Source organism: Lygodium microphyllum, chromosome 23 (assembly GCF_053477565.2).
Source record: "Lygodium microphyllum isolate KBCC chromosome 23, Lygodium_microphyllum_v1.1.10, whole genome shotgun sequence".
NCBI lineage: Eukaryota > Viridiplantae > Streptophyta > Polypodiopsida > Schizaeales > Lygodiaceae > Lygodium > Lygodium microphyllum.
Window position 1 is genome coordinate 118,970,183 of NC_141157.1, and position 18,484 is coordinate 118,988,666.

An 18,484-nucleotide genomic window follows, 5' to 3' on the forward strand; every position below is an offset into this window, starting at 1 on the left:
TACCGAATCGTGGTGGCAACTAGGATAGTAATGTGATCTCCATGTCTTTGGAGGAAATAGGCTTTCCTGCATTTTGAACCTGCATCTGCTGAAGCTTGTTGATGTGTTCCTGAAGCGAAGAAGACTTATTCACAGACAAGGTCCGCATCTGCACCTCCAAAGAAACCCTCTTCATCAGGGTCATCCGGTTGTACATCTGATCAAGCTCTAGCCATATCTCTCGAGCCACCATCAAGTGCTCAATGTGAGCTATCACGGCTGAAGTGCAAGACAGAAACAGAAAAGATTAAATCCTGGCATTCAGTTTGTCCCAATGAGACTGGGCTAGTGAAAACATATTGGTAGGTAAAAGCTATATAGGAGGTAACTATTAAACATAGATATGCAATCTATAAACAAATCCGGTGCAAAAAGAATGGGTGAGGACTTTCTTTGATGTCAAGGAAAAGGCCCTGGAGTTGGAAGATATAAAATTCCAAAAGGGGATGTTGTTATAATTTGAGGATAGACAAATCTTATCATAGAAAACTATAGAACAACTAGAATGCCTTGTATTGTAGGGGATGGTTATTTAATTGTGGGATATGTTGGTAGTAATATGACCAAGTTTATTGTAATACTAGTCCTTCAATTTGACTCACAGGTGTACTGGGGTATCCATGCCAAACACAAGTGAATTTTTAGGCAAAACCAACATCATCGCCCGCCAGATGCGGTAATTGTCACCATCAAGCTTTTGATCCGATGGAAGAGCCGGTAGGACACGATCGCCTTGAACTCCAACTCAATCTCTGTAGACATGTTAACCTGCAATACCTGCACAAACTTAAAATGAGCCCCCTTTGATAGTGAAAAGACAGCCTTGTAGGGCTAGTTTCTCCGCTGCCCAAACCTTCTTCACCCGCTGGAGGCAATGAAAAGGTAAAATCTGCAATGGAAGGCCTCAAACGCTGCCTTCCTCCCCTTCGAATAGCAATAATCTGCAGCAAATTCACCGATTGGACTCCTTTCCCGCACACCCACGCTCGCTTCAGCCTTGATCCGATGCGTAGCCCTCTCGCTCGCCCTCTAATCCTAGAAACGCAGCCTTGTGTCGTGTTGAAATCTCCTCTTCAGATAGGTTCAGCCCTCAGTCAGTCCATCTTCACTGCTCTGATACCATGTTAAAGTGCAGTGATGCGGAAGCGTAGGACATAGACTGAGAAAGTGAACACAGAGAGAAGAGAGAGAGAGAAAAGGAGACAGTGTAAACACAGAAAATCTGCAGCGTAGTATGCTGTATAAGAGTGCAGAAATATACACGGGGGTAGAGGAAATATCTGCGTGTGTCTCCGACTTGATGACCTCGATCTCCGTCAGCCCGAGCACAGTTTGTCGTCTCAGCCAACAGATCTCAAGACCAGAATCTTAAATGAATGAATGATGGAGTGTGCCACCAACTGGCTGTTTATAGCCAGAAAATAGGAAATACCAGCACCAGGTCGGCTGCATTAAATGCAGCCGACTACAGTAAAAAACAATAAAAAACTGTCCAACTGCAGACAGTCCGACTGCAGCTGCTGACGTGGTGTCCGTACTGTGCAAACGTGGCATCCTGCTGCTGACGTGTCCTCTGCGGTATGCTGTATACTGTTGTACTTTGCAGAAACCCTAACACACCCTGTCCAGGGGACGACTCTACCTCTAACAATGATACCATGGAGACCAATGGCTAACTTTTAGTGCCTGCTCCAACAGGAATGCCTAGTTTGGGTGGAAGTGGAGGCTTTCCCTGTTGTCTATTGGCCTTTAGTTAAGGAAGCTATGGTAGCCATTGGCACGATCTTGGTGCCCCCTAGCTTGAGGGCTATGTTGTGGGATATTGCACGCAAGCAGTGTAAAAGTTGTCCCAAAATGCCATCCTTGCATTGCTATTTGAAATGGGGCACCTTTGTTGGTCATTGTTTCTCTTGCGGGAAGTTGGGACATTTTATGGTTGAGTTTCCGAAGAAAGTTAATTCGAGGTGGGAATTCTACTAGTGGTGGAGGAAGATTTCATGATTGAAGGCCCTTAGGATGAGGAGGTTCTAGCACCCACGCAGTCCATGGATCAATTGGAACAGGGTTGGATAGATGCGCGTTCCAAAAGGAACAAAGATTAATATGGACATCTCGGCTGCTAAATGTGGTGCTGTCCAAGACTCCTTATGGACGTATGTGCGGTGTAAGTATAAGCAGCCCATGGTGGGTCCGTTTGTTGATAGGGTCTCTTTTTTTTCCACGGAATGCTTTTGTCGGGAAAACCCTTATGGATTGCTTCAAAGATCCCCGAGCAGTACTTGCTTTTGATACACGAGGCAAGGTGATCACACCATGGAATCTGTGTTATCCCAAATTTGTTCCCAAGAAGGGGAATGATTCCTTTACCTCTAAATCAAGGAGTTAGTGCATGAACTCATTTGAAATATTAGTAGATTTCTTGGATGAGGGAATACTTGAGGTGTTAGCACAAAAAGTTAAAGTGAGGCATGACTAGTCTTGGCCTTGATTTCGCTCTTGATTACATACTAAAGTTGCTACTTGGAATGTGTGTGGCATCTGCTCATGCAACAAGCAACATGGCCTTGATTTTGTTCTTGATTACATATGAAAGTTGCTACTTGGAATGTGTGTGGCATTTGCTCATGCAACAAGCAACATGCCCTTGAACTCAAAAGTCATGGTGAAGTAGGAAAGATTGTGGATTGTCATGGTTTTCATCTATTTTATGTTGGGGGTTGTGCATGGCAGTTCTTTGGCATTCTCATGGTGGTTCATGAGAGATTTCAGCTGGTCCTTGTCAAAAATGATGTGCATGGCTGCTTTGTGGCGATTGAAATTGTACTTGATGGGGAGGTCCTGTGGTTGATTTGTCCCTATGCTCCGAATGATCCTGTGTCCAGACGTGATTTGTGGAGTAACACTTTGCAAATCGGGGTTGCTAATAGGAGACTTCAACATGTGTGTGGATTCCTTGTAGTCTACTTTTGGGCATTCAGTGGTGGTGGATGCTCCTAAGAATTGGATTTGGCAAGAGTTTGCCCCGAATCATGGTCTAGATTGGATTGTATGTATACCATGCATGATGATGCATTTTTTCTAGGGATCCTCGATATAAAAGTCCTGAATCAATATGCCTTATTAAATCAATATGCCAGAGATCATTTTCCTCTGCACCATGCTCTATGAAGTGTGGTTTCCTGGTTTGCTATGACCCTTTTGACTAGTGGATGGTGTGGTGTTGTTGCTATTAGCATGTGTAATGATAGCATGTAGTGAGCTAGCTGTGGGAGTATTGAGAAACTTTGTAGGAACTCGCTGGCTCGCTAACATTGTGTTTGTTTTTGTCTTGCTCTTTAGAAGCTTCTCTTTGTATGCCCGAATCTCCAATAAGAACAGTCCTATGCATCTTTGGTCCTCGTATTGCATCACCCTGTGGAGAGGCCCAAACCCCTCCTAAAAGAAACAATGGGATCTCTCTCTAATCTCATAATGTACAATACATCTACAAATGTGTGAGAGAGAGAAAGAAAGATATATTAACATCTTTTGAGACAAAAATCCGCCTATGAGACAACCATGTACAATACTGGTCGTCACTAGATATCAAAGTGTGACATGCTAAAAGATGGCCAGCTATATACTGTGAAAAGAAGCGAAGGTGATGTACAAAACAAATAGTGCATATAGGTATACAATGAGAGGATGAGGTAGTACATGTCTAGTTGTGCAGCTGAATGATATCCCTATATCTGGTTCTACCCAATGAGGATCGGTGGATAGAGTATGGTATACATCCTGGATGAAATAGCATGAGGATAGCATCTGAATCGGGCCCTCAACTCTACCATTGCTATTCATGTCGTTGGCGGATCTCCCTCGTCTCTCTTTGATGTAGCATCTGTGTCTAGTACCCTTGTATCTGGGGGTGGTGTACTGCTCTGATCTCCTCAGCTCTTTGGACTATCACCCCTCTTTGTGTGGGTGCTGTGTGTGTGGTCACTCTCTGGAAGAAATCGGAGAGTTGTGATTGATGCCCCCCTCTTTGTGTAGTGCTAGCTTTTAGTAATGATGTGCAGAGCCTTTGAATCTCGACTAGGAATTGTCCCAAGTGGCGCTAGTGTGGGGGCTTCATGACTAGTTTGAGGGAGATGTCTCCTCCAAATAACAAGGGGTACAGACTGCGCTATAGGTTTTGTATCTGCAGATGTGCTCCTGGCTATCCACCTCCTCTTGGCATAGCTTGCAAATCCGCTCAGCTCAAATGTGGGCTGCCCTCCTGGTTTCAATCTCAAGCTAGTGAGAGGATACACTGATCTGGCCAATGGCTGCTCGCCTCTCAAGTGGCATGTATACATCCAGGTATCTAGGTCTCTCAATGAAGCCATTTCCTATAGTCTTCATGAAGTGGTTTCTGTGGTACGATATCTTTGGGGGAAGGGGCTGTTTGATTGAAATCCATATATGCTGTATATACGACTAGTAAAGGTCACTAGTAAAGGTCACTAGTAAAGGTTGTGCTGCATGACCAAGTTCCTCTCTGTGTGGGAGAGGTGTATGAAGGGGAGTTAGGGTCATATTGAGAGGTGGGGAGATGTTCCATGTTGATACCATATCCTGTTAGGTACTGTTGGACCTGTGCATACCATGAAGTCTCCTGTCCTGCCTCAGCTAGCTTCCTAGAGGCCTCCAAGGCTGTCCTAGGTAGTCTATCTCGGTGCATGTCACTCACTTTGTGTATGAAGTTGATGGTTTGAATAAGGGCCTCCATCATCATGGGGGGTGCAGCAAACTCTGCTCTAATAATCTCATGTGGTACTGATGGTTTGCTACGAATCATTTGTGAGAGTATGATGATCTGTGATCTCTCGATCTGTCTCCATAGGTATGTAGCCAAGCTAGGGGTCCAAATATGTGCACCAAGATGCTACTGCCTAGACTACTCAAATCTGCCCTGACCAAGCATGTGCCTGTCTTGGAGGTGGCCAAATCTCTAAAACCTCCCTGTCCCGCATTCACAATCCTCCCAAAATAATGAAAAAAAACCATCGTGAGGTTAATAACACCTTGTACTAAGGTAACAAATATTCTCTCCTACCCTTCCTCATCGGTTACACTCTTTCCATCATCCCTGCCATTTTGGGGTGCTTTCAAATCAATACACTTCTCCACCTTCATCACATTCAAATCTTTCAGATTCTCAATCATTAATACCGATCACAAGCCTTGCCAACTCAACACACCTCTCTTCAATTTAATTCCACTTGTGTGCTAATTCCACTTGTGTGCTTTAATCCTCCTTCTAATCCTTCAGATTCTCAATTATCAATACCAATTTCAAGGCCTCAAACACCTATAAAAGCCTCCCTTTCCATGACTTCCCCATCACTCTCACCACATGTAAACTAATGTAGCCCATATCTCTCCATTATTATCTATCTTGGTAAACTCCCCAAAGTCATGGCCTCCTCACAAGCCTTTGCCATCTATCCTTATAACACAATCTCCTCATTATCCATTGTGGCCTTTTCACACAGCACATCTTCTGCTGTCCACTCCACATGGGTGAGGATAAATAACTTGGCTCATCTTTGTCGTTTCTGTACCATACCAACATGTGTGGGTCAGTTGCCAATGATGTGCCCCTGGAAAACACTTTAGCCACAAACATCAAGTATGGAGGAGGGAAAAATATTTGAAATATGCAAAACACGACAAACCAGACTTTTGAGCCTTTGAACCCAGGACCCAATAGAAGTGAGGCAACTCGCAGCATGATATGCATCATTCAATGCCAATAACTATCTTTTGATAATATATAATAGGACTTCTACTATTTTTCATAAATAATAGATATAAAACCATGCGTGCGTGCATGAAAAAGAAAATGGCTCCCACTGGTACCTGCCACAAAACGACAAACCAGAGCCCAAGTTTTTTATCCTCAGGACTCTACACCCTCTTCAGATTTCGGGGTGTCTTCTCTATCCTGTTTCCGCACCCATTATTTCAATTTCTTCTACATTAGAAAGTTCATCCTCTCTTCTCTCACTCCATAATCTTCTAAGTCTCCAATGTATACTCTCTACCATCTTCATCTCATCGCAATAATACCCTTGACAATCTCTGTGCGGCTGCTCTCATTACCAGGGGAGAACTACATGATTCTGGCAGCTGAATTACTTCCCTTTCTTGAAGAGGATGACCCTCCCGATGTCCATCATGCCCTGGAAGGACCTCACAAAGAGTGCAATAATAACCTTGACAATCTCTATGCAGCTGCTCTATAGGAGAAGTACATGATACTGAAGTACCTCTCATTACCCATAGGAGTACATGATACTGAACTACCTCCCATTCTTGAAGAGGATGACCTTCACAATGTCCATCATGCCCTTGAATGATCTCACAAAGAGGATTGGGGTTGAATAATGTACAAGGAAATGTGTGCCCTCCATCAAAACAACACATGTGACTTGGTCCCATTATCTTTTGGCAAGAATATTGTGTCTTGCAAATGGATCCTATGCCGCAGGTACAATTCAGATGGTACTACACGGAAGTCTAAGGCTCGACATGTTGCTTGAGGTTTCTCACATGTATATGCTATTGATTACACATATACCGATTCTCCTACTCTCAGCATGACTTCTTTTCACATACTCATTGCTGTAACAGTCAACTACAATCTTCTTCTTCATCACATTGATATTAAAAGGGCTTTTTGTCATGGAGACCTTAAAAGACTCTACATGGCTCAACCTGCATTCTTTGTGAACCCTCATAAGCCAACTTATGTGTGCAAGCTTAGAAAAGCTCTTTATGGCTTGAAACAGAGCTCAAGATAGTGGCACCAAAAATTCCACCGCTATCTTGTACAACATGGATTCCACTGCGTCAAGGTTGATCCTAACCTCTACATGTTCAACACCAATGATTTTTTCATGATTTGGGGCTGTACGTTGATTGCTGCATCTTCTCAACAGGCTCTTTCCTATGCCAAGGAACTAATTGTTGTCCAGTTTTTCTACACTGACAATGATCCTCTCTTCTACTTTCTTGGCATTCAAGTGAAATGTTACCAGCATCGGACTTCATCAGCAGGGGTACGTTTCTCAATTGCTACTCAAATTTGGTTTTCAGTCTCTCTCGTACCTTGACACCCCTTCTTGCTACTCCCAAAATTAGATCGTTCCATTACTCCACCTGTTTCACAAAAACCATATGCTCTAATTTTGGGCCAAGTCCTCTACCTTATCACTTGGACTCGCCTCGATCTTTGCTTTGCAGGCCATATCCTCTCTAAATGCTTGTAGTACCCTCAAGAGACTCATCCACTACATGAAAGGTACCCTAATTGTCAATCTTAAGTTCTACTAATCGTTTGGAGAATCTCTTATAGCATACTGTGATGATGATTGGGGTGGTGATATCCCCACTCAGAGGTCTACTACCTGCTACATTCTACTGATGGGACGAGCTCCTATTTATTGAAGCACAAAAGAGCAAAATTTTGTGGCTTTTTCTACAATGGAAACTGAATATATGGTTGCATCCCTTGCTGTGCCAAAGACTTGTAAGAAAATTTAGAGCTAGAAAATGCTGGAGTGCACTGGAAAAGGGGAAGTGTATACAGTGGAAAAAGCGGAAGTGTGTTGTTATATTCACATGAATACTTTTATGTAGTATCTCTTTAAGTGGTCAATGTGGTAGGTGGGAAAAGAGCCCACATGGTAGGTGAGATAAAAAGGTGGATAAGAGGACAAAGAGATCCATAAGTTATGAGGTTGGAAAGGGGAAGTAGATGCATAAGATATGTTGACATTTGACAGTTCATCGGACATCAGGGACATGTTTTTAATGTGGACATGGGACTCTAGTGCCTTTTTTCATTTACCACTCACTTGGTTTGGCATTGAAACCCACCAGATTGACTATTTACTCACCATTGCAGTTCTTGGCACTCCAGAGGACTTTTTACGCTTTGTATTTTACCTCAAGTTTTATCTGGAGGTGTTATTAATATAATCTTCTCTTCTTTTTTTTTTTGGGGGGGGGGGGGGGTAGGGAAATTCAAGTCAATGAAGTGGCCTATGCCGCACTCTCCTTCTCCCATTCTTTTTTCACTCTTGAGTTTACTTGGATATATGTGCTAATTCCTTCTATTGAGTCTCTATTCTACACTATTATATGATGCAAGTTACTCTGTTTCACACTTTCTAGCTCATTCAAGTTCACTTTTTGAAGTTAAATTCTTAATCTTGTAATGTTTTGTCTAACTTACATAGCCTTTCTTCCAGGTTGCAGCTCTATGTGACCATCCTGATCTTCTTCACAGGGATGAAGCTCATGCTCTGTTCAGGTAAAGGCATGCAATCAGTAACCCATCAACTTTTCTCTTTTCCTAATTTGGATTTCATTACTTAGATTATTGAACCCCCATTTATGCCAGAATCTCTATGGTTAAGTTTCACAACAAGATTGTGTACCCAGGTCAGATTCAATTGCCAGAGCTGGGCGCATTATTGGCAACATGCCAGGGAGAGCAACTGGAGCTTACAGCCACAGCCAGGTAGTCATCTTACTCTATTCATTTCTAGCAATACTGTTCTTAAAAGTCCTAAATTGTTCAGGACCTTCATAAGCCCTCATGCCACTGTGTACTCTTTTTTCCCTTTAGGGAAAGACAGATCTATTAGTCAACACCTCAGAAAGGGCTTCTGGAGGTAAAATTACAAAGTAAGCCCTGTAGGACTTCGTTGATACCCGAAAGACAGAAACAGGTCTAATATAAGGGCTGAATATGTCCGAGCCGCCCTTCCCCCCCAACAGAGAGTGAAAAGATTCTATTATAGATCCCCTTGGGACAAAGTATCCAAAGGCAAAGTACAAAGTAGAAAACAGCCCTGTAAGGGAGTTCCAAAATAGAAAATATACAGTGAGGAGAAGCTTATTATAAAGCTTGAGTGAATAACCAGTTGGGATGTCTGTAGTGCTAGACCTTGTTTGGCTGATGGTTAAAGAAGGTGCCAAAATCCTTGGTCCTAGGAAAAGCATCTCCTTAACTCATAGTCTCTGCAGTGCCTTGTATCATCTCCCATCTCCTGTGGAGAGTATTGAGAGTTTCTATTCAAATCTTGGAGAGACTCCGTGTGTGGATATGTCGAATAGCTCTATAGCATGGCTGCATCCAGTGGTCCATAAGTATGAAGCAATAATGCTAGATGTGAGCTTCCGTCAGTGAGTGATCCTTGTGTCCCCAATGTCTATGAAACCAGGACAAGTTAAGAGCAGGTGAGAGTGAGCATCCCTATTTCACCCCAATGGTGCTGGTGATCTCTTGTGACAGCCCTCTTGATGCTCATACTCACCCTTAACAGATGCATACAATGCTACTAGGCCCCCTCTCATCTCTATCGTGATCCCTAGCTCTTGTAGTCTCTGCATGAGCCTAGCACATGGTACTGTCAAAGGCCTTACAGAAATCCACAAAGATGCAGTATACCCATCTCGCCTGTGCCCTGCTCTCCTCCATGATGGCTTGGAGTGTGAGGATATGATGAAGAATGGAGTAGCCCCTCCTAAACCCTGCATGCGCACATGCTCGATGTTGGTCCTTCTATGCCTATTTGCTTAGCTCATGCTTTAGTATCGATCCATAAAGCTTCGCTAGCACGTGGCCAACCATGATTGTCCTATGGTTCGTAGGAACCATGGGGCCTCTAGCTTTGAGGATGGTACTATAGTATTAATTGACTAACTAATAGGGGAGCCTTCACGTCAGGCCTTGTTGAATAGGTGGGCTGGAAGGGGTGCTAGGATGTCTCTACTATGTGATAGGTGCTTTGCTACTAGTCCATTGTGGCTGGCCGTTCTGGAGTCTATCGATGGCATCACAAGCCCTCGTTGTGCTAATAGATTAGGGTTTCTTGTTTTTGAAATTACAAGATCTAGATGATTCAATCTAAGATCCAAATTGATCATTTGGTAACCATTTACTTCTTTGCCCTTGGGTTTCATTCCCTCAAGATTTCATGAGAGAATTCTTTCATTCATCTCTCCTGCAAGCCAAGAGTAACCTAAACCCTTCACAATCTTTGAGTAGTTGCGAACATCGAATGTCACATTGAGAATTGTTTTTCTTTTATGTGGATACAAAATTTGAATTTTTCGCTTCGACATCGAGTCATATCATGGTCTAAAATGATATCTCATATGTTGGGGATGAGGGATAAGGGCCCTAGGAGATAGTCCAATGTGCTCGCTTCTAGTCTTTGTATAGATTCTCTAGAGGGGGACTGCTCCTGTATGTTTGGATACATACTTATGTGGAAAGCATGTGAGAGTGTTTGATCAAGGTCATCTAGCCAAGGCATGAAGGATGACTAATCCATGTGCGCCTCCCTAGGCTATGAGGTGGTCACCATAATGAGAGAGAGAGAGAAGGCCAATGTGGCCTATGATACCAAAGCAATACATACAATGATGGTGTGTTTCTCATCTGGAACGAGAAAAGATGAAAACATACCTATAAGACTGAAAAAATGAAATAGTGTCCTATAAAAGGGAAACATCTCAATGATCTAAAAGTGAAAGTAGAAAAAGGAAAACACTCCATCAATGAGATGTTTGTCCTCTAAGGAGGTGTATCTCTGCATGGCTGAGGCGTCTCGGCATCTATCTCTTGTGGCGCTCAATGATGGCTTTAATTTGTCTGTGGTGTGGATGTCTAGGCCTTTGTCCGGGTGGACGTGGGTGCCTAGACCGGCTAAGTGCCACTGCTCTATCCAAAGAGATACCTACAGAAGATGAGGTCCAATGATGATGTACTCCTGTAGGCTGTGTGGCAGTAGTAGTGGTATCTGCCATACTCTGTCGTGTATCAGTGAAAAAGTCAGTGACTGCTCTCTGTCTATGTGAGCCAAGCTGTGGGGGCCTCCTACTCTGTAGAATTGTTGCTCTGCGCCTCTGGAGCTCCAAGAGGAAGAATCCCAAGCATCTCTGATCCTTAAACTGCATGATGCGTTTCAGGGGTCCAAAACCCTCTCGAAACAGACAGTGATATCTACCTCGTATATCATTATATACAGTGCATCGGCAGATGTAGTGTTCCTTTGTCTCTTGCTCTCTGTTGCATAGTGGGCATATGCGTTCCTCTATCTGTATACCCTCCCATCTGCCTGTCTTAATCCTCAGGTGGTGGGATGAGGTGCGAATCTGACCAATAACTGTGCGTAGTCCATGAGGCAGCTGTGTGTCCATGTAATTGGGTCGGGTGATGAAACCATCCTCAGAACCTAAAGGAAGTGGGTCTGGTAGTGTGCCATCCTCGTGCCATGGGGGGAGGGGGGTCGGATCTAGGTCTTCTCCGTATCTAACTTCAGTATGTCTGCTCTGATCACGTGGTTTAGCTCTGACCGGCTTAGGTCAAGTGTAGGGCAATCCATGCTATAGTCAAAGGGGGGTAGTCTGTCAATCTGCAGCCCATGTAGACTCATCCATGTACTCATCTGAGCATAGCAACAATGTCTGTCACCATCTGCTGCTAGTTGTCTAGAAGAGCCTAGGGCTAGCCGTGGGTATCTATCTTGGGGGAGCTCCCATAGTCTATGTATGAAAGTCACTGCCTAGACCAAGGCAGCCACCATGGTGTCAGAGTGCAGCGGTGCGGAAGCGTAGGACTGAGAGAGAGAGAACGGAGAGAAAGAAGAGAGAGAAAGAGACAGTGGACGATGAATATCTGCTGTATAAAGAATGCTGAATACAAAGATATGCAGATATATACACGGGCGCAGTGCGCTGGACTGCGTGTCTCCACCTCGACGATGCAACCTGCTGTCCACCTCGAAGTCCGCTGCAGTCTGCACTGTCTGCTGTCTGAAATCTGCGAACAGAGATGGAATCTGCGCTTGTCACCGGTCTGTAATCTGCGAGCAGAGAAGTGTGCGAGACTGCTGAAAGTGTCGGGTATAAATAGCCGAAAAACAGGGCAAAAGAGGGTGCCAGAAATGCCCAGTCAGCTGCATTAAATGCAGCCGACTGCCTGCTGCAGGTCGGACTGCCACTGTGCAGTCCGACTGTGCATTCCGACTGCATGCAGTCCGACTGCATGCAGTCCGACTGCACCAGGCCACCTGCTGCCCTGATCTGATCTGATCTCTAACACCCCCTCTCAGAGCCTGGGCAGGGCAGAAGCCTGAGGGATCTGGAATGTCTCCGAAGTAGAGCCTGAGGAAGCGCCTTCGTAAACAAATCCGCAAGATTGTCCTCCGTCTTGCAGTACTCCACAGTGATGGTCTCATCGAGAAGCTTTTCTCGGATGAAATGGTACTGGATCTCTATGTGCTTCGTCCGGGCATGAAAAACAGGGTTCCTTGCCAAGGCAATGCAACTCTCATTGTCACATCGCAGCAATGTAGGACGAGTCTGGGGGCACCCAAGCTCCTCCAATAATCTCCGAAGCCACACAGCCTCGCATGTGGTGGAAGATGCGGCCCGATACTCCGCCTCAGTAGACGAAAGGGCTACCGTGGGCTGCTTCTTGCTACTCCATGAAATAACACCTGCACCCAAGGTAAAACAGTAACCAGTAGTAGATCGCCTGTGGTCCACATCACCAGCCCAATCCGAGTCGCTCCAACCTGCAAGTACAAGATCTGACCCATCTGTCCTTGCGGGGTAATGAATCCCTAAATCAGACATCCCCCTCAAATACCGAAGTATCCTCTGAGCAGCCTGCCAATGCATCGTCTTAGGTTCACTCATGAACCCTGCCAAGAGCCCAACAACAAAACATAGATCAACCCTGGTGTTGAGAAGCCAAATCAAAGACCCAATCAACTGTCGATAGCGGGACGCATCCGCCAAAGGAGAAGCTGAATGGGAAGTGGCCTTCCAGTTCGGATCCATAGGAGTAGAGAGGGCCCGACAATCCTCCATCTCAAAAGACACTAAGAGCTCCTGTACATATCTTTGTTGAGAGATAAAGAGCCCCCTCTGAGACTGATAAATCTCATGGCCCAAAAAGAAATGGAGTAGACCCAAGTCCGTCATCTCGAACGTCCGATGTAAAGCTGACTTCGTCTCTTGGACCTGCTGTGCATCATCACCTGTGACAATCAAATCATCAACATATAAGACAAACAGCACACAACCATCCTTGGAAGTGTGTACATATAGCTGCGGATCGGCCTTGGACCGCCGATATCCCAACTGAGATTGGAGGAACGAATCAATCTTCTCGTTCCACGCACGCAGAGCCTGCTTGAGGCCATACAAGGCCTTCTTCAACCTGTAGACTTTCCCATCTGAAGATCCGAAGCTAGGAGGCTGCTCAACATAGATCTCCTCCTTCAAATCACCATTGAGGAAGGCCGACTTCACATCCAACTGATAAACAGGCCATCTCCTATGGCCAGCCAAAGCAAGAACAGCTCTAATGGTCGCCATACGAGCTGTGGGGGCAAAAGTGTCATGACAGTCAATCCCTGGGCGCTGTGCAAAACCTTTAGCAACAAGGCGGGCCTTGTGCTTATCCAAAGAACCATCGCTAAGGTATTTGGTCTTGAAGACTCACTTGACTCCAATCACCTTCTTATTCGGGGGGCGAGGCACGAGGGACCAAGTGCCATTCCTCTCAATAGCCTCCAACTCGGCTTTCATAGCTTTCTTCCATGGTGCGGACTGTAAAGCCTCCTTCACGGAGGTGGGCTCTCGATCCTGCATAACACGGGTCATCTAACAATAGTTGGAGCAAACAAGCTCCGTAGAATGTGCCTGGTGCCTCCGTGACCGCCGCGGACCATCCTGCGGTCCCCACTCCTCAGGAATCCCCTCGATCCCTGAATCACGGAATGTGTCACGGGCCCAGCGAGGAGGAGGCCGAACCTCCCCTCGTCTTTCTCCATCAGCAGAAGACTCTGGAATATCCACCGGTGGTAACTCCTCAGAGGTGTCCGGTGGAATAGTAGACTCTGTGTCAGAAACAGAATCATAATCAAAAGGCACGGGCTCTAGTGGAACTGTAGAAGGAGCCCAACTCTCCCGTGGATCTCCAAGAACGGGATGCTCCTCACCCGTTGTAGTAGCCGGAACCTCCACAAACCGCACATCACGGTTAGTGTACACATCCCGCTTGACGGGATCATACAGTCGGTAGCCTTGGGACTGGGAGCTGTAGCCAACAAATACCTGTTTTCGAGAAGCCGCTTCAAATTTATCACGGTGAGCCTTGGGAATGTGAACATAGGCATCACACCCAAAGACCCGAAAGTAAGAAACATCTGGCTTCGTCCCAAAATAAGCCTCAAATGGGGTCATTCCTTCCACGTCCGAAGTAGGGGATCGATTAAGGATATGGACTGCAGTAGCCACAGCCTCGGCCCACAGAACCTGAGGGGTCTGTCGGTGCTCCATCATGGTGCGCGCCATCTCGATCACACTGCGGTTCTTCCGTTCAAGAATACCATTTTCTTGAGGAGTGTTGGTATTGGCAAACTCCTGGTGAATTCCTCTATCTGCACAAAACCGAGCAAACTCATTAGAAACAAATTCACCTCCCTTGTCGGATCGCAAGGTCTTCAACTTCCGGCCCGATCGGTTCTCCTCAAAGAGTAGCCAATCCTTGAAGTGCGAGAAAGCTTCTGACTTTAGTGCCAAAAAGTAGGCCCATGTCATCCTGCTGTAGTCATCCACGATCAGCATGAAGTACGAGCTCCCACGCAAGGACTCATTCCTCATAGGGCCACATAGATCCGTAGATACTAGCTCCATCGGTGAAGTAGATCGCCGCGAAGCTGTGTGGGGAATGGCATCTCTATGTTGCTTCCCCCGAATGCAGGAGACACATGGCTGCTGGCTCACCACTATATCCGGCAACCCTCGAACAAGCTGTCCACGTGACGCCCTCTGAAGATAGTCATAGTTCAGGTGACCAAACCGAGCATGCCATAACTCTGACTGTGACTGAGAGGTAAGAAGAAGAGTAGAGAGGGCGGTGGAAGACTTCAGTTTGTAAATGCCGTTCTCCTCATATCCGGATGAGAGAACCTTCCTCGATCCACGATCAAGGACTCGCACCGTAGTACTGTCAAACTCCACCAGAAGACCAAGGAAGCAAATCTTATGAACTGAAAGGAGATGGTATCCTAATCCTGGTACATGCAAAAACTTTGAGGTATGGGTACCACCTCGTCCATCGGGAATAAGCTGCATCTTACCCCGACCTGCAATAGAGACTGAAGAGCTGTCTCCAATGAGAATCTGCCCACGCGAGGGTCGCAACTGGGCAACACCATCTGATGAAGGAGTCATGTGCCGTGAGGCACCACTAACAACAATCCACTCTCGAGCTTGGGGAGCCGTCATCGCAGCATCAGAAGCATTCGGTGAAGCGTCCTCAATGACAGCTAGATGAAGAAATGCAGCTGATGAGGGTGCAGCCACCGCTCTAGAATCCTTGGTGTTCTTCTTCTTGGTGTCCTTTGTGTCTTTATTAGGGCAATCCTTCTTCCAATGGCCAGTCTTTCCACAAATATGGCATGTGGAATCTTTGTCCTTGTCCTTCTCCTTGTCCTTCTTGGACTTGTTGTCCCCCTTCTTCTTCTTTTGGTCCTTCCCCTTCTTCTGAGAGGCTTGACCTGTAAGCGCCTCTGACTTGGAAGCATTCTGTCCCTTTAACTGTTCCTCTTGGTCCAAGACCATAGGAACCAACTCTTCCCATCGAAGAGTAGACTCTCGCCCCGAAGCAATAAGGGCAGAGTAAAATGTACCGAATCGTGGCGGCAACTGGGATTATAGTGTGATCGCCATGTCTTCGGAGGAAATCGGCTTCCCCGCATTCTGAACCTACATCTGAAGCTGCCTTAGCTTGTTAATGTGCTCCCGAAGCGAAGAAGACTTATTTACGGACAAGGTCCGCATCTGTACCTCCAAAGAAACCCGCTTCATAAGGGTCATCCGATTGTACATCTGATCAAGCTCCAACCATATCTCTCGAGCCACCGTCAAGTGCTCGATGTGAGCGATCACGGCTGTAGTGCATGATAGAAAGAGAAAGGATCGAATCCTGGCTTTCAGTTTGTCCCAATGAGACTGGGCCTTGGCCAGCTCAGCACGAGCATCGGAAGAGAGTTTGGACTCATCTCTTACCGAGGGCCGGTCAATCTCCTCCTGTACCAGCTCCGCCAAATCATAGGACTCAAGGATGGCCAACATCATGACACGCCAAATGCGGTAGTTGTTGCCGTCGAGCTTCTGATCCGCAGGAAGAGCCGGTAAGACAGGCACCTTCCGGTCCATAATCGCCTGGAACTCCAAGTCAATCTCTGTAGACATCTTCACCTGCAATGCCTTCACAAACGCAAAAGCAGCCCCCTCTGACTGGGAAAACTCAGCCTGCTAAGGCTCTTCCGCGTCCTGAACCTTCTTCACCCGTCGGAGGTGATGAAAAAGCAAAACCTGCACTTGTAGGCTGAAAAATCAAACTTCCTCCGCATCAAACAGCAGTAAACAGCAGCAAACCCACCACTTGTACTCCTTTCTTGTGCGCCCACACTCGTTTCAGCCTTGTTCCAAGGCGCAGCCCACCTGTCTGCCCTTAAACGCAAAAAACGCAAATTTGTGTTGCGATGGAAACTCCTCTTCAGGTTGATTCTGCGCTCAGTCAGCCCTTAAACACTGCTCTGATACCATGTCAGAGTGCAGCGGTGCGGAAGCGTAGGACTGAGAGAGAGAGAACGCAGAGAAAGAAGAGAGAGAAAGAGACGGTGGACGATGAAGATCTGCTGTATAAAGAATGCTGAATACAAAGATATGCAGATATATACACGGGCGCAGTGCGCTGGACTGCGTGTCTCCACCTCGACGATGCAACCTGCTGTCCACCTCGAAGTCCGCTGCAGTCTGCACTGTCTGGTGTCTGAAATCTGCGAATAGAGACGGAATCTGTGCGTGTCACCGGTCTGTAATCTGCGAGCAGAGAAGTGTGCGAGACTGCTGAAAGTGTCGGGTATAAATAGCCGAAAAACGGGGCAAAAGAGGGCGCTAGAAATGCCCAGTCGGCTGCATTAAAATGCAGCCGACTGCCTGCTGCAGGTCGGACTGCCACGTGGCAGTCCGACTGTGCAGTCCGACTGCATGCAGTCCGACTGCACCAGGCCACCTGCTGCCCTGATCTGATCTGATCTCTAACACATGGGTATCTATCTTGGGGGAGCTCCCATAGTCTATGTATGAAAGTCATTGCTTGGACCAAGGTAGCCACCATGGGTGATGCTCCCAACTCAGCTCTGATAATCTCATGTGGGGTCGAGCTCTTCGCTCGTATCATACGTGAGATCATCATGACCAATGGTCTTTCCATATGCTCCCACCCGTCACAGTATTCCTTCTTTGGTCCATCATGGTCTCCCAAAGGCTATCTCCTCGTGTGAAAGAGACTCGGACCCCAAATAGCTACCCCATATAGGAGTGTGGGTATAGCCAGGGTGTCAAAAAGCCACAATTTGGTGTGCGGCTCATGAAATTGTATGTGAGCACATTGCCTCTCCAATGCACCTAAGGCTGCATATGCTTTTGCCAAACGAGCCTCTGATGTCTCTCTCCAAGAGAACTGTGGTCCCTTCAATGTGACCCCTAAATAGACATACTGCCTAACCATCTCCACTGGCTCTCCATCAAAAGTAAACTGGTGCTCAGCTCTTGTCACCCAAGCAGCTGAAGTGTTAAACACCATAACTTTAGTTTTCCCAAGGTTCACCTTAAGATCTCTATCTCTGCAAAAAGCTGATAATGCATCCAAGTGTCTATTTAGTCCCTCAGGTGAGTCAGATATAAGTACAATATCGTCGGCATAAAGCAGTAATGGTATCAGCACTCTAGCTAGGTTGGCTCCGGCTCCACCAGTTCTGTCCACATATTCTGAAATTTCATCTATGTACAACCCAAATAGTGTCGGTGAAAGTGGACAGCCTTGTTTCACCCCAATGGTGCTATTGACTATATCTGAGATGCCCTCAGGTGTTCCTACTTTGCCCTCACTGTCTCATACAAGGCATAGATACTCCACTGTATCTCTACAGGCACATCAATGTTTTGCATTCTTCTCATGAGTCTAGCACATGGCACTGTGTCAAAGGCCTTGCGAAAGTCCACAAAACAACAATAGATCTTTTTCTTGAATGCCTTGCCTTCTTCGATGATTGCCCTCAATGTAAATATATGGTCTAGAGTTGTATATTCCCTCTTGAAGCCAGCCTGGCCTTTTGATCTCAAGCCATGCATCTCGGCCCATTCACTCAATGCTTGCTCCACGATAGAGCCATATATTTTGGCCAGCATGTGTCCAATCATGATAGTTCGATAGTTACTAGGTAGCGCGGGGTCTCTACTCTTAAAGAGCAGCACAATAATATGGTCTGACCAACAAGTTGGAAATCCCTCACAAACTGCCCTATTAAAGATGTGA

The 18,484-nt window shown here is 46.1% G+C and overlaps 1 protein-coding gene across 3 annotated transcripts in view; it reads left to right on the top strand.

The window, feature by feature from the left end:
- The window catches only part of LOC148016669 (alanine aminotransferase 2-like), a 190,956-nt gene that overhangs the window by 26,909 nt on the left and 145,563 nt on the right, over positions 1 to 18,484 (top strand). For all 3 annotated transcript variants that reach the window (XM_087664104.1, XM_087664105.1, XM_087664103.1), the window contains exons 5-6: positions 8,319 to 8,380; positions 8,512 to 8,590. In XM_087664104.1, the coding sequence (XP_087520230.1) occupies positions 8,319 to 8,380; positions 8,512 to 8,590 (141 nt within the window). The remainder of the gene's footprint in view (positions 1 to 8,318; positions 8,381 to 8,511; positions 8,591 to 18,484) is intronic.